Source organism: Carassius auratus, chromosome 9 (assembly GCF_003368295.1).
Source record: "Carassius auratus strain Wakin chromosome 9, ASM336829v1, whole genome shotgun sequence".
In the NCBI taxonomy this organism is placed as follows: Eukaryota; Metazoa; Chordata; class Actinopteri; order Cypriniformes; family Cyprinidae; genus Carassius; species Carassius auratus.
Genome location: NC_039251.1, coordinates 34,616,259 through 34,639,492, shown reverse-complemented (window position 1 = coordinate 34,639,492; position 23,234 = coordinate 34,616,259). Strand labels below are relative to the sequence as shown.

The 23,234-nt window shown below is 39.9% G+C and overlaps 1 protein-coding gene and 1 long non-coding RNA gene across 2 annotated transcripts in view; both read left to right on the top strand.

Moving 5' to 3' along the window:
• Window positions 1-23,234, top strand: part of LOC113109134 (interferon alpha/beta receptor 1a-like) — a 59,815-nt gene that overhangs the window by 18,361 nt on the left and 18,220 nt on the right. Inside the window, exon 4 of the mRNA XM_026272703.1 lies at window positions 5,727-5,890. Within this exon, the coding sequence (XP_026128488.1) occupies window positions 5,727-5,890 (164 nt within the window). The remainder of the gene's footprint in view (window positions 1-5,726; window positions 5,891-23,234) is intronic.
• LOC113109135 (uncharacterized) lies at window positions 12,056-14,734 on the top strand. The gene is made up of 2 exons (XR_003292849.1): window positions 12,056-12,362; window positions 12,448-14,734. It is a non-coding gene; the product is annotated as an uncharacterized LOC113109135 (long non-coding RNA).

Genomic DNA, 23,234 nt, shown 5'->3' with positions numbered 1-23,234 from the left:
ACTAATTAAAGCTTTTTGAAATTCAAGCCAAAAGAGTTTAATCTTTGGACATTCCCAAAATATATGCCAATGCCCTGCATCCCGAGCCCCACATAACCTCCAACAGCAGGCCGTGCCTGGGCCAAAGTGTACCTTTTGCCTTGGTGTTGGAAAAAGCGCACTAAACATTTCCAGCTAAACTCTCGCCATTTATGGGAGTTCGTAAATTTCCATGAGGATTCACATACTTTGTACCATTCTTCATTAGTTATTGAGAAATGTCCTTCCATTTCCCATTTTTCTTTGATGTAGTCCATTGAGTGGGACCTTATTGTCAGAAACCCTTTATAGAACTTGCCGATAGCACCTTTAACTATAGTGTTTTTAAAAGCCTTCAGAAAAATGTTAAAAATTGGGTCATCTATCTCAGTTTTGGGGATAATGTTCTGCTGGAAATAGTTCCGCAATTGGAGATATCGAAAAAAAAATCTAAATTGTTAAGCTTAAAATCGCTCTTAAGACTGTCAAAATCTTTCATATTCCCATTATGAGTGAGTGAGTAAAAGGTCGTCACACCCTTTGAAATCCAGTATTTGAATGTGCTGTCTATCTGGTTGGGGCTGAACCCAGGGTCAAATGCACACCACTGCAATATCTGTATTTTGTCATCCAAATTATATTCTCTCTTGACTTTACGCCATATTTTCAATTGTCTATTAATCCAAGGGTTTTGAATCATTTTGATATGTTTATCCAAATTTGTATGAGCAAGAACAGCATAGATTGGTGGATCCTTCATTATTGAGAGCTCAATGTCTTTCCATCTAGCATGAAATTTTGATGAGCACATATAAATGAGTGGCTTGATCTGAGCTGCATAAAAATATCCTTTGAAATACGGTAATGCAATGCCTCCCATTTCTTTTGGAAGCTGTAATGTTTTATATTTGACCCTGGGTCTTTTACCCTGCCAAATAAATCTAGAAATAATTTGATCAATTTCTGATAATTCTTTCTGGGAAATTTCCACTGGAAGAGCCTGAAACAAAAACAGATACCGTGGAAGCACATTCATTTTGATACTATCGATTCTTTGACACAAAGTCAGAAATGAGATTGTATTCCATCTTGTAATATCCGCCTTAATTTTAGTTAATAAGGGGCCATAATTAATTAATAGAGAAATACCCAAGTACTTCAGAGATTGTTGGTCCCATTTACGAGGAAAAGTTTCACAAAGCTGTTTAGGAGGGGAGTAATTAAATGTTAAGAGTTGGGTCTTTTGTATGTTTAATTTATAGCCAGAGTAACGACCAAATTTCCTCAAAATGTTCATCAACTCAGGAAACGTGACAGTAGGCTCCGAAATATATACCAAGACATCATCTGCGTACAAAGCAACTTTATGGACTTCCCCATTTATAGAAATGCCTTTGATACTTGAAGTTTGTCTCAACCATTGCGCAAGTGGTTCAATATATAAAGGGAAAAGGAGTGGTGAAATAGGACCGCCCTGCCTAGAACCCCGCTGTAGTACAATAGATTCTGACAGGTGTCCATTATTTTTTATTCTTGCAGATGGTTTACTATATAGTGTACGAATAACTTGAACAAATTCGGTATGTACCCCTAGTTTTCCCAGTACTTTGTAAAGAAAAGCCCAGCTGACTGAGTCAAAGGCCTTTTCAGCGTCAAGGCTCACCAAAAGAGCCTCCAATTTGTTCTGTTGAATATGTAAAGAGCGTGTAATGTTATCATGAGTTTGTCTCTCCATAACGAAACCAGTTTGATCTGTGTGTACAATATGCGGAAGTAACTTCTCTAATCTTTTAGCAAGGATAGCTGTGAACAGTTTATAATCAACATTCAACACTGAAATTGGCCTGTAAGAACCACACTCGGTTTTATCTTTTCCCTCCTTAGGGATAACTGATATAACTGCTTCACTCCATGAAGGTGGCATTTTTGATTTTTTTAGAACTGTATTAGAAGCCCTTAGAAGGCTCGGCAATAACTCATTACGAAATGTTCTGTACCAAACTGAGGGAAAGCCGTCTGGGCCTGGAGTCTTATTAGCTTTCAGTCTAGAAATGGCTGCATTTATTTCCTTCTCTGATATTTCAGCTGTTAATATGTTATTGTGTTCTTCTGATAGAGTAGGTAAGTTAAGTGAGTTAAGAAAACCCTCCATTTGGGATTCACTTTCTGAAAATGGTTGAGTATATAGACTTTTATAATACTTCTCAAATGCTTTTTGCAATTCTTCTTGTTTATACCGTATAATTCCCGAATCTGGATTTTAAATTTTGTAAATTGTGCAATCTGCTCTTTCTTTTTGAAGTCTTCTAGCGAGAATTTTTTAAACTTTAGGGCCGGCTTCATAATATTTTTGTTTTAAAAAAACAAATTTCTTCTCAATTTCCTGTGTACTCATCAGATTTATTTCATTTCGTGTTTTCTTAATCTCACTGAGTAAATTAGGGCATTGCTTCTTCTGTTGCGTTTCTAAATTCTGCTATTTTTTATTAAGGTCTAACCATCTTAATTGTTTTTCTTTCTTATTATATGCACACCATGATATAATTTTTCCCCCGAATTACAGCTTTTAAAGTGTCCCATATAATTGATGAATCAACCTCACCAGTATCATTAATATCTAGAAATTGTTTAATCTCCTTTCTCATCAAAGCCACAAACTGGGGGTTGTTTAGAGCACTTGTGTTGAGTCTCCAAAGTGTGTTTCGTGGAGAACCCTCTATTTGTATTGTACAATAGATAGGGGCATGGTCAGATAAATCAATAGAACCAATATCACAACTGGTAAATCTGTAGCGGTCTCTCGAGAACACAAAAAAAATAATCTATTCGAGAGTATGTATTATGTGAGTGAGAATAAATGTATAGTATCGACCTGGAGGGTAAAAATCTCTCCACAAATCCAATATCCCCAGTTCGATCATCGATCGTGTTGTAGTCATAGGTACATTTTTCGATGCGTCAAGGTTAGGGTTAAGACGAAGGTTTAAATCACCTCCCCAAATTACAATTCCTGTTGCGCCAATCATCAAGTCAAAGACCTTTCTATAAAAGACAAAATTACTTCCAGGTGGAACGTACACATTACAAATGGTTATTATTTCATTGTTGATCTTCCCTGAAACTACTATATACCTCCCTTCTTCATCAGCCTCCTCTGAAATAAACTCAAATGGTACTTTTTGTGATATTAATGTTGTAACTCCCCTCCTTCGTCCATTTTTATAAGATGAAAAATATGCCCTTGTATAACCCATTCTTCTTAGCTTTTCATGTTCTGTTACTGAGAGATGTGTCTCCTGTAATAATACAATTTGCGCTCCTGCCCGTTTTACTTTTGAAAGTATTTTACTTCTTTTTACTGGATTTGAAATCCCCTTCACATTAAATGAAACTATCTTAATGTCCTGCATGATCCTAATATCCTAAACAATGTAATGTAAGAATAGAACAAACATAAAAATATACACGTCTTCCCCACTTCTGCCCTGTGCACAATTAGATTCTCTCCCGAAGAACAAATAAAGAACTCGAACAGTGAACAAAAAAACAAAAAATAAAAAGAGAAACAAAAAAAGGTCCTTCCAAGGTAGAGGCTTGTAACCAAGGAGCCCTGCATGGCCTTATGTTGGTTAGGCCCCAATAGGGAGATGTCTCACCTCGTTGTTGAGGGAGGGCCCTATTAAATGTCCACACACTAGCAAAATTCAGTCTGAATGAGATCACAACTCAGTCCCGACTTCTTAAATGAAAACTTATTAAAGAAAATGAAAAAATATTTAAAAAAAACAGTGTCGCCATAACCAAGAAGGTTAGAGTCAGTCTTACCACAAGTATCCAATAAGTGAAGCAAAAAGGAATCCTCAGACATCAGTGTCTCTCCTAAAAACCTGAAGCTTATCCCTGAAGCGAGAGCGGTGGCTATCTTGCGTGGAATCATTCGTCACACCGGAGTGATGGACTCCTCTCTCGGAGTGATGTCTGCGAGCCGTGCGCCAAGAAGACAACAACTGTAGTTCCTCTTGATCCGGGTCGGCTGCAGGTTTCACCACAGTGATGGGTAACCCTCGCGCTGCCATATCTCTTCTTGCCTCGGCGGCATCCTTGTATAGACGAGTGCCATTATCGTAAAAGACCCGCATTTTATACGGATACGGGGTCTGAAACTTGATGCGTTTCTCTCAAAGTATCTTCTTGGCCTCTCTATATTCATTACGTTTTTTGAGCACTTCAATAGGGTAGTCGTGATCCACGAAGAAGCGCACACCTTCACAAAAAACCTCTTTCTTTTGCCACGCTCTTCGAAGAACCTCCTCTTTCATTCGATAACTCCCAAACTTCACCACGATGGATCTGGGCTTAGCTTGGGCATCTGGTTTTGCAGTCAGAGTGCGATGTGCTCTTTCAAACCCAAGTGACAAGTCGTTGGAAAAGCCAAGCACGATTTTCAACATGTTGTCCAGAAATCTCACCATATCAGTTCCCTCTTTATCTTCTGCTATTCCGTATATTCGAAGATTGTCCCTGCACGCTCGGCCTTCCTGCTCGACCAGCCTCGCCTCTAGGCCAACCTGGCGTTCTGTTAACCTCGTGATTAGCCCCGACACTGCTTGTAGTACGGTTTCGGACTCCTCAATCCGAACTTCTGCCTCTTCCACTCGATCGTTTACCCTCTTTAGCTCATGCTTAATGTCTGAGTATTGATCGTTGTTATCTTTTCTGAAATCTCGGAGCTCTTTTAAAATATTTAGCAGCGTGGGTTCAGGTGTTTCCACGCCCTTCGCGGCTAAATTTAGCACAGATGCTTGGCCTCGGTCCTTCTGGCTGTCCTTCAAATCTTCTTCTGTCAAAATTGTCGATTTCATACTTCTTGTGACGACCCCCTTCTCCATCTCCATAAACAAACTTCAATTTTTATTACCATTGGGTGTTATTTTAGAAAAAATACAAGAAAAACCATCAGGATGTCGCACCTCAGGCTCTCATTCTGTCGCTAGTGGAACCAGAACTCCCTCTCTAATTATATTCTTAAAAAGAAAAATGAAAAAAATTTTTTTTTTAAAAGTCCTTGCTATGTGTACTGCATTAAGATAACTGAGACTTGTTATAGCACTTATATATCATTGCTCTTTCGTTGATTTTGATTGCTTCCACTGTCCTCATTTGTAAGTTGCTTCGGATAAAAGCGTCTGCTAAATGAATAAATGTAATGTAATATATATGTCTGTCTGTCAGTCTGTCTGTTAGTAGTCTATCTTTCTGTCAGTAGTCTGTCTCTCTCTTTTTATGTGTCTGTATGTCGGTCTGTAGTCTGTCTGTCTTTCTGTCGGTTTTTCTCTCTCTCTGTCTGTCTGTCTGTCTGTTCGTAGTCTGTCTGTAGGCTTACTTGTCAAGTCACCTTTATATATATAGTGCTTTAAACAAAACATATTGTGTCACAGCAACTGAACAACATCAATTAGTAAAACAGTGTGTCAATAATGCAAAATGCAAAATTTTTATCATCCAGCTCAGTTCAGTTTAATTTTTTTTGACTGTCTGTCAGTAGTCTGTCTGTCTTTCTTTCTGCCTGTCTGTGTCAGTCAGTTTGTCTGTTAGTAGTCTCTCTGTCAGTACTCTGTCTGTTAGTAGTCTGTCTGTTAGTCTCTCTGTTCCTGGCACTGGCGTTTGATTCTGTGATGCTGACCCCGGCTCTTTTCTAATGTTCTCAGCTGCTTTAGGTCCTCCCTCCAGCGTGAAGCTGAGCCCGGTTAAAGGAGATCTAGAGATCATCATCACCGACCCTCTGAGCAGCACTAACCAGTCCATGAAAACTTTGCTAAACGACAACATGGGCTACCTCATCCAGTACTGGAGACGCTCTGAAGAGCCTCAGGTATCTGTGCACACAGCTGCTTGTGGATACTGTCTGTATGTGGTGACTGCTGAGAGTAGAAGAAGCTGTGAACACAGCAGCATTTCTGAGATTGTGACTGAAGATATCTTGAAGTGTTTTACACACACCGGGCTCCAATACAAATTGAGACTTTGAAAAATATAAAACGAAGTATTTTTTTAATTGTCATTTTCTACTTAAGAAATTTAAGTTCATATTTTTGTGTAGTCATAATGATTATGACATTTACATATTCCCGGTTTTCAATAAGTGTATAAAGTAAATTAAGTTTTGGGCCTCAACAGGGGCCGGGCCTTGGGCCTTGTTTAGGCTTCTCCGAAATTATAATATTTTAGACATTCATAAATTATGGTGATGAAAACAATTTGACATGCTGGCGGAAACAACAAAAAACCAGGCCCCCGAGACTGTCAAGATTGGCTTGGACGGTGTTTAGTGTCCTGTAGCAGCAGCAAACGCAAGTGTCTTCAGCGTAGCTGCAAGAGTTCTGTGTGCAAATGCATGCAATTTGCTAAAGCTTGCTGCAAAACCTCCGCAAAAGTAATTAACATTAATGTGTTGGGGGGTCATTGTAAGGAGATATTTTAATTATTTATTAATAAACTAGCGTTTTCTGAGTCAGTGTTTCAAAGATGAAGTTGATCCTGACTCGCCATCTCCTCACTGGATGCACCTTTACAGAGAAATGCATCTTTATGGATTTTATATTAAAAGACCTTTTGTTTTCTATTTAAGCGAATTTGTTTTAAAATAGTAATTTAACGCTTTCTATTGATGTATTTATCAAACCTGTGAGGCAAGTATTCGCTGAGTTTCCGTTCATTTTTGTGAAGGGATCCTGTTCAATACCAAGACGGCAGAAAGGGCATCTGTTTTTTTTTTATTTGTTTTTTATTTTATTAAAGCACAACCCCTTTACAGTTCTGAAAGATTAATTACTCTTACCTTTATGAGCAGAAATGACAGCATATTTTTAGTTGTTTCCAATTCAAGTGTTTGGACTGGCGCCTCCAAGTCCTATAGAGCTAGCTTTAGCTCATCTTTACTTACAGAACGGAACTATTTTAATAGCTGAAATAGTATTATAAGCCATTTAGGGAGAAGGGGTAAAAAATGTGGGCTCGGGTCATCTTAGGCCAAGAATTGTGATAATCTGTAGGATAAGGGCTGGGCTAGGGCCTATATTTGAGGTCCATGCAGGGCTCTTGTGTCCATTTATGCTGCTTAAGCCCTATATGCATGGGATAAGTACTATCTGGGGACTTCAAGTGATTTAGAAATTACTGCCCAATATCTGAATTTTGTGTGGCGCATTTGCACGGGATAAGCAAATCCTGTGATTTTACTAAAATTAGCTGACTTATCTCTCAGATATGATGTATGAAATGTCATGAACAGAAGAATTTTCCTTACCACATGCTGCTATACACATTATACATCTACATTAAATCCTTCTTTTTGTTTTTGCTGTTCTGACTCGAGAACGAGTCAATCTTTTGTTAGTTATCTGGCTCGGCTCTGTGTTCATCTTCAGTTCTCCCTTCACAGAAGGGAGTGTCAGCCACATTAAAGTTAACAGCTTAAGTTATTTGTAGATTAATGCTTATTGGAGACGCGAGCCGATTCAAACGATTCAGTTCGATTTGGTGAACTAGTTCAAGAAGATACAGTTACCTCAAGTGATTCGTTCGCGAACCGGATATCACTAAACTACAGTGTTTTGAGATCTCACGACAGACCCGGAAGAGAAGACAATGCAGAATAAAGTCATAGTTTTTGCTATTTTTGGACCAAAATGTATTTTCGATGCTTCAAAATATTCTAACCAACCCTCTGATGTCACATGGACTACTTTGATGATGTTTTTCTTACCTTTCTGGACTAAATCAAAAATATCTTAAACTGTGTTCTGTAGATGAACGGAGGTCTCACTGGTTTGGAACGACATGAGGGTGAGTTATAAATGGCATAATTTTTATTTTTGGGTGAATTGACCCTTTAAGTGCCTCATATCCTCATGTAGCTCTTTATAGATCAACGGACAAACTTTTTGGTAACGCAAAACTCTTTTGGTACAGTACACCATCTTCATTTACACAACTTTTTTTTCTACCTGTCCATGATCCTTATGTCCTCATGCATCTCTTTTCCTTTCAGGTTCGGCCATTTGTCCTTCATCAAATATTCTCTTGACTTTTCCCAGCAGCAGATCTTCTTGCTGGGCTTCACATAGTTGATATTTAGAGAGTTCTTTGACAGGAGATGTGATGCGTTCCTGATTTTCTTCAGTGTAGGTGGCCATGCTCAGTAGACACATCCATAGATCCTGCTCTTGGTCCTGGAGACTGAAGGTGTGCGTGATGCTGGTTATCACCTCAGGCTGTACTTCCTGCGAGCAGGTCTGCATGAACTGCTCCATGTCAAGTGGCATTCTTGAGAGCCCATCAGCATCTCCACTGCTTTTCCCTGGATGGTACTTGAACTCAGACATGATACAAGTACTCCCTGAACCTCTCAGTGATCACCCATTTGAGAGTAGAGAATTCAAGCTTCCCTGAATGCTTGTTGTAATTTTTTTCTGGGGCTGTTAGAGTTCTTGAACCAAAGCCAATGATAACCAGCCTGTCTGACTGATGCTGATAAAGGACTGCTCCTAATCCCTCCTGCGAACCGTCCGTGTGAAGTGTGAATGGTTTTTCAAAATCGGGATAACCAAGAACTGGTGGTTGCAATAGGAAGTCAATCAACTGACATATAACCTCCTGATGTTGTGGTGTCCATGTAATTGGATGACTGGGTGACAACTGAGCAGTGTTTTTACTTTTACCTTGTGACTTTCTACTTCTCTATTTGATTTCCTTGCCAGGTACTTTCTCACTTGACAGCAGCCTGTACAGGGGCTTTGCTATTCTTAAGAAGTTTGGTATGTATGGTCGATAGTAAAAAACAAAGCCCGGGATTTTTCTCTGGTCTCCCACAGTTGATGGTTTTCTGTCTTTTAAAGCCTGTACAGGAGCAAGCTCAGCTGGATCTATAGTGTATCCCTCCTTGGATACGATTTTACTCAGGTATTTTACACTGTTTTTGAACGCCTCACACTTCCTTGGTGTCAGTTCCACTCCATGCCTTTGATAACGGTGTAGTGGAGTGGAGGAAAGACCGAAGGGGATCCACTGGAGTGGAGGAAAGACCGAAGGGGATCCTAATCCACTCATATAATCCCCAGGGAGCTTTAAATGCTGTGAGTGGCTGGCTGATCTCCTCCATGAACCCCTGATGATACTATTGCTTTGATCCACTAATGAAAACCACGCACTCCCACTCAAGCTGTTCAGCACATCCTGCACACTAGGTATTAGGTGACGACCTGGAATTGACTTCCGATTCAGCTCCCGGTAATCACAGCAAAGCCTTAGACTCCCATCTTTTTTTCGTACACACACTATTGGCAATGCGTATGCTGACCTGGATTTCTTGATCCACCCTTGGTTCAATAAATCTTCGAGATACCCCTTTACCATTGTGCAGTGGTCTGGGGATGGAGGTCCACTTTATGGGAATGTTATCGTTTAGCCAAATCTTAAGTTGGAGTGAAGGAATGCAGCTTACATTGTTATCATCCTTTGATAATGTGCCATACTCCCCTCTGAGTAGCTGCTTTACTTTAGCTTGTTGGTCTGAGCTCAAGTGTGCCAGACCTCTCCGCTGCCCTCAGAATTGGTGTCACATCTTCCCCATCAGTGATTTCTGACATTTATTTTGGATTAGTTTTGACTCCTCCTTCAGATCTCACCCCTTTGTAAAAAGATGACTGAATTGGTCTGGCTTCCACTGGATATACTGCTTTCACATGCTCAATGTAATCCATCCAATGAGGGGAGAAGAGTGACATCATGACCATTGTTATTTGTTATAGGAATACTGACTCAGATTCCCTTTCGCAGCTGGATGATACACCCCCCCCCCCCCCCCGGCATTTAATCCCTTTGGTAATACCTGGCTTTTCATTGGTTCAAAAACCACTTCGTGTTTACTGGAGTTAAGGGCAGTTCGTACTTGGCACTTTACTTCTTTAGTATGAGCTCCAGGAATCACTGTTCTAAATCTGTCTGCTCTAACTATCCCTTCCACTGTCTCGTTGGCACCAGTTATTCAGACAATTGGGCCTCCTCTTCGACCAGCTGGAATTTGACTTCCACCCAGCCTATAAAGGGGATAGATGCTTGGTTAAATGTTTTCCCTTCCAATGTTCCACATTCTAGAATTTCTTCCATGCTGTGCACTGCAGCGTGTGGGAGATGTTCTGCTCGCCATTCCTCATTAATCAAACAAACTTATGATCCTGAGTCCCACAATGCTTAGGTTGGCACCAAATCTATGAAACTGTTTCCGCTGATGGGAAGTGCCTCAATGCTACTACGTATCTCAACTTCACTGCTTATTTCCCCACCTTGATGTGACATGGCACCGATAGTTGATTGCTGGAACAATCGGTTATCGGCAAGAATCCATGCCGATAGTTTTCAGTGTTTCGTCCTTTGATGGATTAGCAGATAGTTTCCCGGGTTGAGTCCATTGTTAGAGCAGCTGAGAAGGTTCTGTTTTCATTATACATTGTGAGAGTGGCCTCTAGTGGCTGAAATCACTGACAGCACATGCTATTTGTTTAGACACGCGATGCTGCATGCTGAACAGATAGAGAAACTTCAGACAGAAAATCCTTAAAGAAAATTATATTATATTCGCCCCGAATTGTTGTTAATGTACATAATGAATTGTATATTGAGCATTCCCAATGAAACGGTTGTCTTTCTGTGGCTCTAATAAAGTCTGCATGCCTCATTTATAGAGCGTTATAGAGCTATAATATAGATCGCTGTCCGGAGTGTGTGTGATAACGGTGAGTTCTCCTAGACTCAGCGATGCTCTTTTATATTGATTAGACAATCATTAAGTGCTAAATAATAGAAGCAGTTAAATGCGAGAGTAAACATTGTGCTGATATAATTTAGGGCTCTATGTTTTCCGTGATGCAGAAAACACGAGAACAAAAAATGAGAATGAAGAACATCTCCAGAACTGCTCACTTCATGAGAATCTGACCGTTTGATTTGAGCAAAAGCATCATATCACATGCACAGAATTGTAAAGGTATTCATTTATTTTGCAACCCGTTAAACTAAAAGTCAGGTTTTGAAGTTTATTGTTCAGTAGAATGTACATAACCTACTACCACTACTAAAATGAAACAAACATTATTTTTAAAGGAATAATCACACAACATTTCTTCCATGTTTTAATTTTAATAGTAAATCCCCTTTGTTTGCCAAAAAATGTTTTCTTAATTTTAAGTAATTAAAAGACAAATAAAAGGAATTTTCATGCCTTGATTTGATAACAGTAAAAATTGAAATACACAGAATTTTTGAAGGGAAAATGTCATTAGGCGTCTTTAAGAAACAATAAATACATTAAGTTGTTTTATGTGTTCAAATAATTAGACATGCTAAAACTAAAATTTGGTAACAAAAAAAATATATGGTGAGAGAAAATAAAATATTTCATAGGCCCCTAATCATGTAATTTTTGTTAAACTTTTATTAAATTGATTTGAAAATGTACAAGTTTCATAATTTTATTTAATTAGACTTTGATTAATAATCTTTAATGTAACTATTAAGAAAGAGTGGAGTATAATTAAAATGGAAAAAACTGAATCCAGAAATATATAAAAAAATAAAAAAACAGAATAGACCAGCACGCACCGCCCCATCTGCCAGCTGAGATTGAGACTGATCTGCTCTGTTACTGAAGCCCTGCGACTAGCACGAGCAGCTTCAAAATCCTCAGTACTCATCTTACTGGACCTGTCTGCTGCTTTTGACATCGTTAATAACCAGATTCTCCTGTCCACCCTCAGAAAGATGGGCATCTCTGGAACCGCACTCCTGTGGGTCAAGTCCTACCTCTCTGACAGATCCTTCAGGGTGTCTTGGATGGGTGATTTCTAAGTCACAACACCTTGCTACTTGGGTTCCTCAAGGCTCAGTACTTGGACCACTTCTCTTCTCCATCTACACGACGTCATTAGGATCTGTCATTCAGAAGCATGGCTTTTCTTATCACTGCTATGCTGATGACACCCAACTCTACTTCTCATTCCAGCCAGATGATCCGATGGTAGCTGCTTGCATTACAGCCTGTATGAGTGACATTTCTAGCTGGATGAATGACCATCACCTTGTAACGGCCTTTAGAGCAGCTACTTTGGTTTTTGAACAATAGTACCACTACCATGCTCTAGGGGGCTCTCCAGACGATTCTTTTTTTGGATAAAAGGCAGGAAGAAGTAGAGTAGGAGTATTGTTTGGTTGGAGAGAAGCATGGCCTTCTTCTGCTAACCTTATGTATAGAGTCTGGGTTGAGAAAATGTGGTTTTAAGCTCATCCAAGTAAGTGTTTTCATTGTTTTGCTGGGTTACGTTATTTCATGTAATTATGTTTGGTGTTAATGTTAGCCTGTATGTTTTTATTTAGAAGGACTTCTCATAGATACTTCATCTACAGATTTATCCTTCTTATTCTACTTGATGCTTCCATCCTATGCTGTACTGGCTCTTAATGGACACGAATTAGTCATGCCAGTATCATCATTTGATGACTTGGATCAACTGAGATTTGAGATGGTTGAGGTTTACAAGGACACCATTATTGCAATGTAAGCTGAATTGAAGCCTGGATTGACTGAAGTTAGAATCTGAAATGAACTACTGGACTTTTTTGCTATTTTCTTGTCTGACAAATCCACTTTCTTCATCTGCATTTGTGGTATGGACAATGACCAGATATGTTTGTTACCATTTATCCTTTTTCACTATGTCAACTCAGAAACCATGCATGCATATCTTCAATTGTTGATTCACTGTTTTGATGGTTTTGTGGGACATATTTAATATAAACATTTATGCAATTACTTAGGTGTTTGTACTTGGTTTGTGTTTCTGAGTCTGGTTAATTCCATAATAGTCGATGAAGTCCTCCCTTATAAATTTATTTGTGATGAGTCCTTCTGAGAGTTCTCGGTTGGAAGGTTACAAAATGGTGCCCGAACAGGGACTCTAAGACTATTTGGCCAGAATTCCAAACCCTAAGAAAAACACTAAAAGAAAGAGAAAAAAAAATTAAGTCCTTTATTTTTGCAATATACATTCAGTCTATCATGGATGGGGATATAGTCACTTCCCAAACAGATTTCACAGCAGGGTCCTTTCATTCTCGAAGAGAGCCAATAAGAGACCTGATTACCACTTTTAGTGATTTATATATTAACTCTGATGAAGAGAGTGAGAGAGCTGAAGATAATGATCCAGATGAAGAGCTCCATTTTCCACCACCACCACCCCAATTGACCGTTGAATCTGATGATCAATCACCGGCTGTAAACTCTATGCTAAATGCACGGGTCACCTCTTTAGAAGCACACTTAATGGATCTAGAGAAGGGGGTAAGTGAAAAAGTTTCGTTGGTGGAGTTGGAGAAACAATGCAGGAAGCTGGAGGATAAGATATCGTATCTGGTGCAACGCGAATGTGAAAGGGTCAAACAACAGCTGGAGATGTTTGACTGTTTAAAGAGAAGAGATCGGCAATTGGATCATTAGTTTCAAGCCATGATACCTCCTTCATCTACACTGATTGTTACAAGCCAGAACCCTCTAGCTAACATCCAATGTGCAAAACCCAGCCACTCTACCTATATTGAGCAATCTGTTCAAGGCAACCAGTCTTCATTACAATACAATCCTCCAGTAAAAATTGAATTCCCTAGTTTCTCTAATTCCCAAGAAGATGATCCTGTTGTGTTCATAGAACAGTGTGATTAGTATTTTGCTGTACGTCCTTTGAATGAAGAAGAGATTTTAGCCTCGCTTACAGCTGTGCTAAAAGGAACTGCCAAGGATTGGTGGAGGGCTGAGCGAAGAAAAGTGAGCAACTGGAAACAGTTTAAGCAAAGATTCCGGAGTTCTTTTTTAAGAGAAGTCCACAAGGAGATAGCAGCTAGGAAGTTACTGGAAAGAAAGCAAGGTGTTAAGGAGAGCATCCAGGATTTTTCTTTTCATTACCGAGCTTTATGCCTGAGATGGAGAAAAGAAATGACGGAAAAGGAGATAGTTCAAGCAATTCTAAGAAACCGCAATCCCCGACTTGCTAGCCTGTTAAGAGGAACTATCAAAGATGTTGAGGAGCTGGTTCGGATAGGAACTCAAATCGAGCGTGTTTTCGATGAGTCTAAGAAGTTCTGGTGTCAAGCTAATGGTGAGGAGCAGAGGAAGAAAATGGCCGCTGCCGAGCGTCAACGAAAATTCCCCTATGCAAGTAATCAAGTGATGCAAGCCTGCCAGGAACCAGTATCACTACAAAATAATAAGAACATCGCCATTCCAATACAAGGCAGGTATGTTGTTTCCATTATTGATACAGGAAGTACCCTCTCGTTGATCAAAGAGTCCTTATTGAAACAGTTGTGCTGGCAAGAACCGTATCAATCAAGCGAAGGCCAATCTTTTCTGTTGGCAAATGGACAAAGACAAACTGCAGTGGGAAAGGTTAATTGGAAATCTGAAGTGTAAGAACAAGTAGTGCCTGTTAGGATGTACCGGCCGCCAGGTGTCAATAAGACAATAGGGAACAAATTGCACAGTTCAGAGTGGTTTTAATCCCCAGGGTGCAAAAATAGTTCTCCAGAGTGTGCAATGTAGCAATAGTCAAAAACAAAGCAAAAAATAGCAAAAAAAAAAAAAAGTTATTTACAATATTCAAACAAATGTAAATTTGGCTATGCCGATATCTAGGCCCAAAAATACAGGTGTAATTCAGCCTCTCCATACAACCCACCTCTCCCCTGAAATGGCTGCCTTTTAAAGCTTTGGCTCCTCCTATATTTGGAACATACCATGTTAAGGGGGGGAATTCTATAATTTACAATCAGGTGATAAGATAAAACCATAATAACATCATTATAGTTTGGCTTTACAACATACATCACCTATATCTATAACAGTTTAAAATGCTCAAAGACAATAAAGATATGACTTACAAGGAAACACTTACATACATGGTGTTCTCCCTCCCCTATGAGGTCAAAACCGGATGGAGAAATCTGCCATGAGCAAATGTTAGCTTAAATATGGCTACTTCCCATGTGGACAAGTTTGCCAAAGTGAGGGGTGCAACAGAAGGTATGTCTAGCTGTTTGAAATGTATTGAAGTTACCTTGATAATTAAATTAAATGAAATAAACACTTATGTAAAGTATTCTGGTCTTCTTTTCTTGTGCTGAACACTAAACATTTAAACAAATAACATTTAACAGACAAAAACAAAACTAACTACTTGAGATGAAAACTGGGATGTCACAACACCAAAATTAGCGCTACACACATACAACTATATAAGGATGGTATATTTTTGCCGGCATTTCGTTTGTATGTGTAATGGTGGAAAATGTTTGTTGTGTGCACATGCCCATACTCAATCCCTTCACAATAAAAGTCCTAGGTCACAGTCAGTCTGTGACAGTGCCTTTGTCCCTTTACATCATGCGGGATGTTGATCTGACTGTACCGATTATCCTAGGAATTGATTTTCTACTTGAGAGCAGGATGATACTAGATTTTAGTAAGGCTCAGTACAGCTTACGCACTGAAGAAGGAACTGATGAAGCAAACTTTTATCACCCCCTTCATCACAATGTGTATCCTTCACTGCACTTTTACCTAGCAATACCTTTTTCTGGTGGGAATTACAAATCCAGACAGCAAATACAACAACTTGCCCAAGCAGCAGACACTGAAACCCATGTGAAGAAACAGTTGGAAGAATTGTTGTTAAGCTGGCCGTCAGTGTGTACCCAGGAGATTGGGCGGACTAGTATAGTGAAGCACCATATTATAACTAGGGATGAGGTACCAGTGAGATGGCGTGCTTACCGGGTTTCTAGAGAAAAACAACAGTTTATTGAGTCAGAAATACAGGAGCTTCTAAAACGGAGAGTTATCCAACCATCCACCTCTCCTTGGGCTGCTCCTGTAGTTGTCGTTCCGAAAAAGGATGGTGGCTCCAGATTCTGCATTGATTATAGAAGTCTAAAACTCACTTAGACGCCTATCGTATGCCTCAAATTCAAGATATCCTCGAGTCATTGCATGGAGCAAAAGAATTTAGCACTATCGACGTTAAGAGTGGCTACTGCCAACTGGAGATGGAGTCAGGCAGTAAGCAGAAGACTGCGTTCATAACATCAACAGGGTTATATGAATTCTTGTGTCTTCCTTTTGGGCTGACAAATACTGCAGCTTCATTTCAGAGATTAATGGAACATGTGCTATGAGAAATCAAAGGAAAATGTTGCATGGTGTACATCGACGATATTGTTGTGTATTCCAAATCCATCTCTGAACATCTTCAACATCTGCATCAAGTTCTTGCATGTCTCCACAAAGCTGGCCTCACTCTCAACCTAAAGAAATGCCACCTTATTCAGAATTCCCTAAGGTTTCTTGGGCATGTCGTATCGGAAAAAGGAGTGACGACAGACCCAACTAAGGTTGCTGCAGTAAAGACTTTTCCAGTACCACAAAATGTCAAAGATGTGCAAAGATTTTTGGGATTAGCAGGCTGGTATCACAGGTTCATACCCCAGTTTTCAGAGAAAGCTGCTCCCTTGCACTTTGCACTTGAAACAAAAGAATGTCAAGTGGTCTTGGGATGATCAATGTCAAAAGGCATTTGACATTCTCAAGCAAGACTTGGTAAAAGCACCTGTATTGGTAACCCCCGATTTCACTAAACCTTTTCATGTTCAGACTGATGCCAGTGACATTGGTCTAAGAGCAGTGATCACTCAAGAGATGGAAGTAGAGGAATATGTCATTGCATATGCCTCTCGCTTACTCAGAGGAGCTGAGAAGGCATACTCTGTCTCAGTAAAAGAATGTCTAGCTGTGGTATGGGCGGTGGAAAAGTGGAGACCATACTTGGAAGGAAGTCCATTTGAAGTTATAACGGATCATGCTGCCTTAACATGGGCCTTTCAACATCCGAAACCATCATCACGATATATTCGTTGGACAATTCGTTTGCAAGGCTTCTATTTTACGGTGAGGTACAGAAGAGGGCAGTGTAACGTAGTTCCAGATATGTTGTCTCGAAACCAAGTACCCATTAACCCATTTGACTCACTTTTTCTTACCACCGTTGCCAACATCACTGCTCAATGATGTTATTTGACAGTAGACCTTACTCAAATTGCAGCATCACAAAGCAGTGACAGTGAAATTCAAGAGCTGAGATCTAAAGCTGCAAAGCACCCATTAGTGGATGTTACTCGAGTGCAGTATGTGATAGAAAACGAATTACTGTTTCATAGTGTTCCTGATAGTAGGCCAGAAGCTCCAGCTGGTTATACCTGAACTCCATCGACAAGTGTTCTTACACTATGCACACGACAATCCTCTTAGCGGGCACTTGGGAAAGTTAAAAACTCTACTAAGACTGTTGGAGACTGTATATTGGCCCAGTATTAGAGGGGATGTATGGAAGTATTGTAAGAACTGCCACACCTGCCAAAAATTCATACCTTTTGAAGCCGTCTGGTCTATTACAAAGCACCCAAATTGTAGAACCAGGATACATGCTTGGGATTGATCTCATGGGTCCTTTCCCTAGGAGTAGCAAGCAAAATGAATATTTGCTTGTGGTGGTGGATTATTGCTCAAAGTGGGTAGACCGCCAAGGCACCTAATATTGCCAAAATACTGATAGAGGAAATCTTTACTAGATGGGGAACTCCTGCATATCTAGTGTCAGATAGAGGAACACAATTTACCTCTCAGTTAATTAATTCAGTGTGCAAACAATGGGGAGTTGTGCAAAACTTAACTACTGCTTATCACCCCCAGACAAACCTCACTGAACGAGTAAACAGGAATCTGAAGATGAAGTTCTCGGTTGGAAGGTTACAACCTTCAGCTTAACCTTACGAAGACAGAACTACTGGTGATTCCAGCTAACCCATTGCTTAATCACAACTTCTCTATACAGCTGGGTTCATCAACCATTACTCCTTCCAGGACAGCGAGAAACCTAGGAGTTGTGATGGATCATCAGTTAAGCTTCACAGACCACATTGCTACAACGACCCGGTCCTGCAGGTTTGCCTTATACAACATTAGGAAGATTAGACCCTTCCTGTCAGAGCAAGCCACCCAACTTCTTGTCCAAGCTCTTGTTCTCTCCAGACTGGACTATTGTAATGCTCTCCTGGCTCTTCCTGCATGTACTGTCAAGCCTCTGCAGAGGGTTGTCTTCAATGAGCCAAAAAAAGCTCACGTTACTCCTCTCCTCATCAGGTTACACTGGCTACCAATAGCCGCTCGCATCAAATTCAAGGTACTGATGCTTGTCTACAAGACGACCACTGGCACGGCACCAACATACCTAAACTCACTGGTTAAATCTTATGTGCTCTCCAGAAGTTTGCACTGTGCAAGTGAACGACACCTTGTGGTGCCATCCCAAAGAAATTCAAAATCACTCTAACGAACCTTTTTCTGGACTGTGCCCAGCTGGTGGAATAATCTCCCAATCTCAGTTCGTAAAAGTCTTTACTCATTTTCAAGAAACATCTAAAGACTCATCTTTTTCGACAGCACTTTTCCTTTTCTTGTCTTTTCATTTATAAAAAAAAAAAAAAAAAAAAAACCTGGCTATACTTTCTTTACTGAACTAACTGAGACATGTCATGGCACTTGTATACTGTTGTTGTTCTCTTGTTGACCTGACTGCTTCTATTGTTCTTATTTGTAAGTCGCTTTGGATAAAAGTGCCTGCTAAATGATTAAATGTAAATGTAAATTATTACTACTACCACTACTACAATTAGTATGGTTCAGTACCGTTTTTTTTTTTTTTTTTATATATATATATATATATATATATATATATATATATATATATATATATATACATATATATATAAATAAAGAACTTTTTTTTTTTCAGTATCCATTTTAAAAACTATCGGTTAATTAATCTGTATTTTTGGCCAGTGTGGACCAATCTTGCTATCGGTATTGGCAAAATCCAATATCGGTCAACCTCTATAGAAGGATGCAAGCAACAGCCTTTCTTTCAGTTCAATAGAATGAAACAGAAAGTTTTGAGGGGATTCACGAAGGTCTTGACTAATATTCACCAATTTTATGGCGTTATTTCCCTGTCAAATGTCGAGAGCGCATAATTGTAGCGCGAAAGTACATTAAAATGATGCGCAAGCGTGAATCTCTCTGCTCGTGCGCGGAATATAATGTGCGTAGCGCGAAGCTCTCTGTTCGTGTGCTGGAACTCGGCGCACGCTCTCAGATACACGTTACTCTTGTAAGAATTTTCCCTGGGCTAGCTCAGGTTTCTCAGTACTCTTCTCTTTTATTTCTTTCCTCTTTGCTCTTGGCATAAACGCTGTCAAAACGGCAACAACCAATCAGAAATAGACTTCAACGACTGACTGAAAACGCGACATAGTACATGGAATCTTATTGGTTGATATTGAACCAATGAAATATAAGTGCTATAACAAGTCTCAGTTAGGTTAACACTGTACACGAAGCATGGGCTTTTAAATAATATAATAAATAAAAAGAAAACCAATAGAATAAAAAAAAGAATAGAGTATGCTTTGTTCGAGGTCTTTACATACACACATAAATATGTATATATGCATGTATGTGTGTGTGTGTGTATATATATATATATATATATATATATATATATATATATATACACACACACACACGTATATGTATATACATACACATATACATACACATACATACATACACAATTGCATGATAAATAAATGAAAAGAAAATAGAATACAAAAATATTAGAAAAGTAGTTAGATTTTTTCTTTTTTTAAGAATAGAATTAGAATAGTGAGTGTTCACTTGCAGAATGTAAGCTTCTAGAGGGCACATAAGTCTGAAGTAACAAATTTAGGTAAATGGGTGCAGAGCCAGTGGTAGTTTTGTAGGCAAACATCAATGCCTTGAATTTTATGCGAGCAGCTATTGGAAGCCAGTGCAAATTGATAAACAGAGGTGTGAAGTGTTTCTTTTTGGCTCATTAAAAATTAATCTTGCTGCCGCATTCTGAATTAATTGTAAAGGTTTGATAGAATTGGCTGGAAGACCTGCCAAGAGGGCATTGCAATAGTCCAGCCTGGACAGAACAAGAGCTTGAACAAGGAGTTGTGCAGCATGTTCTGAAAGAAAGGGCTTGATCTTCTTGATGTTGAATAAAGCAAATCTGCAGGATCAGTTTTATGTGGTCTGAGAAAGTCCGCTGATCATCGATCATAACATGGAATAAATTCACTGACGTTCAATCAAGACGAGCCGAGATGGATCCACCGAATTTACGATCTCAGGTAACCAGTTTTATTTGTTTTGATGTTAAATATGTCAAATGTATCGTCTTGATTGAACTTTAGTGAACTTATTCCATGTGTTCCATGTGCGGCTCCAGCCGAGTTCCATCGCGAGCAGAGAGATTCGCGCTCCGTACATTATATTCCGCACGCGAGCAGAGAGATTCGCACTCCGCACATTATATTCCTCGCGAGCAGAGAGATTCGCGCTCCGTACATTATATTCTGCGCGCGAGCAGAGAGATTCGCGCTCTGCACATTATATTCTGCGCGCGAGCAGAGAGATTCGTGCTCTGCACATTATATTCCACGCGTGAGCAGAGAGATTCGCGCTCCGTACATTATATTCTGCGCGCGAGCAGAGAGATTCGCGCTCTGCACATTATATTACTCGCGTGAGCAGAGAGATTCACGCTCGCGCATCATATTAATGTATTTTCGCGCTACAATTATGCGCTCTCAACATTTGACAGGGAAATAATGCCATACAATTTGTGATTAAGATCAGTGGAACTGTCCTCCTTTAAAATGCCCCTTTTAGATTGTTTTCAGTTAGGTAAGGGTGAGGTTACTTTTTATCTCAAGGATGTTGCGTTAACTGAGGCCAGGGCTAATAGCTTGTACCAATCCATCAATCACTTCAGACTCATTATAGCCCTTGCTGATGTGGCAAAGTAGGTAATCTCCCTCCCCTGGTACTTAGAGACGGCCTATCAGGGCTCAGTCATTGCTTTATAAAGGCTGTGATTAGGCTACCTGGGATGCGTCATTGTTGGCCCCGCCCATCCGGTACGTGTGCGCTTCCGCCTAACAAAGGTATGTTTGTAGCTGGTCTTGCTAATGCTGCAATGAGCTCTTGGACATCGGCTAACTATATTAATTTATTGTAGCTGGAGTCGCCTTTTTGCAGCTTGAATAGCCCATTATTCCTGGCTTCGCTGTGGTTTTCAGGCTGTTCTTGCCACCTGGTTAGACTGATTTCATTTCAAGTAATCTTCTGAGACTTGTGCTGTGAGCAACTGTATGAGTAGGACAAAGTTTTGGGAACGTCCGCCTGTTTGCGGGTGGGGAAGATTGCCTCCTGCATAATAGCAGATTAAAGACGGCGTTGCTGTTTTGTTGTGTTTTGTTGTGTTTATCGTTGTATTTTCTTGTGTTCTTATATGAACGCCGGTGATTAGGGGAAATAGCGGTTTGATTTTGTTACCGCTATAGGTGGTGGCTGTGTGTTTTGGCCCACCTTTCATTCTTACAATTACTAATTGTAAGTTTATTGCTATAACTCCTTTTGGACTCGAACCCGGCTGTTCTTTATATTCTTTACATTTAATTAAGTTTTGTTTTGCTCGTATCATTGTATGGTTTTTGGTTATTGTTTGTTTTCGTTACAATTTATTTTTGTTTGATTTTGATTTTGTAGTGATTGTTAAAACTTTTGCTTTATATATTTCATTTCAGTTTTCTTTAAGTGACCATTGTTCATTTTTTACATTTTGTTGTGTGTTTTGGTAATTGTTTCAGTCAATCAGGCTTTAGATTAATTTCGTTTTGTACATTTTAGTAATTTGTTTTCTTTGTGTTTTAGGCCCCTGAGTCGGGTGGCTAGCTGTCCTAGTATCCTGGTGGTGCCTGATCTTTTAAAAGGTGTATTTTCTACTTTGTGAATTTAATAAATATTTTATACGCTAGTGCCTCTGTCTCTGCCTCCTATGGTAACGAACCTGTGTGTCTAAATTCCATCAAGTATTTAGTTCCCCTCACTTTAGAGGGGTGGCGTAGTCGGTAGTTATATCATAATTAATTAACTTCAAGTTGCCACGCCACATTCTGGCGTAGTCGGCAGGGTACCGTGTTTGGCCGAGACACTGGTATTAGTGGTTGTATTTTTTTGTTTGTTTTTCTTTTATTTTTCTGTTGCAGTGAGATTGGTAAAGAGTAGCAGCAAAACAGCAGCGCATGTCTGGTGGATTCTGATTCTTTGTGAGTCTACTCCCTCTTGTTGGTAAGTGTTACGGCCGTCAAAATTATGGAAGAAGAGTTACAGGAATTGAGGGAAGTAGTAGCTCAGTTGCGGGCAGAAAATGAGAGGTTGCGTCAAGACCACTTTCTTGCGCTTCCTGGCCCTAGTGATGCACCTTCTATTGTTCCTGGTCCTTCTGTTGCTGCCCCCCCTCAGCCAAGTAGTGCACAGGCAGTCCTGCCAGAACGATTCGTTTTTGTACCTCGAGACAGGAAATGTCAAAAATTCAATGGCAGGGTTGGTCTGAGCATTGATGAGTGGGTTGAAGAGGCCAAAGCTTGTATGCAGGCTCGTCACCTGTCTGTTTCTGATCAAGCTTTCTTCTTGTTTGACCACTTGGAGGGGGAGGCAAGGGAAGAGATTAGGTACCGTTCGGAGATTGAGCGAAATGATCCAGATAAAATTATTTTGGTGTTACGGGAATTATATGGTTGCTCACAGTCATATGTCTCATTACAGGAGGCATTTTTTTCTAGAAAGCAGCAGGAGGGTGAATCATTGTTGGAGTTTTCCCTAGCTTTGATGGGTCTCCTAGAACGTGTGACGCAGCGATCGCCGTATGTTATGCCAAATTCACAAGTTTTGCTACGCGATCAGTTCATTGAACATGTTTGTGACGTGGCCCTTCGCCGAGAATTAAAACAGTTAATACGTCGTCAGCCAGTGTTAACACTGTTGGAAGTTCGAAGCGAAGCTCTTAGATGGGAAAGGGAGGGGATGTTGGGGAGTACGAGAGGACGAAGCAATTCCGTTCCATCCGCCTATGGGATTCAGTATGGTGTACAAGGTGAGTCACGGGTGGGTAGATTTCCTCAGCGCT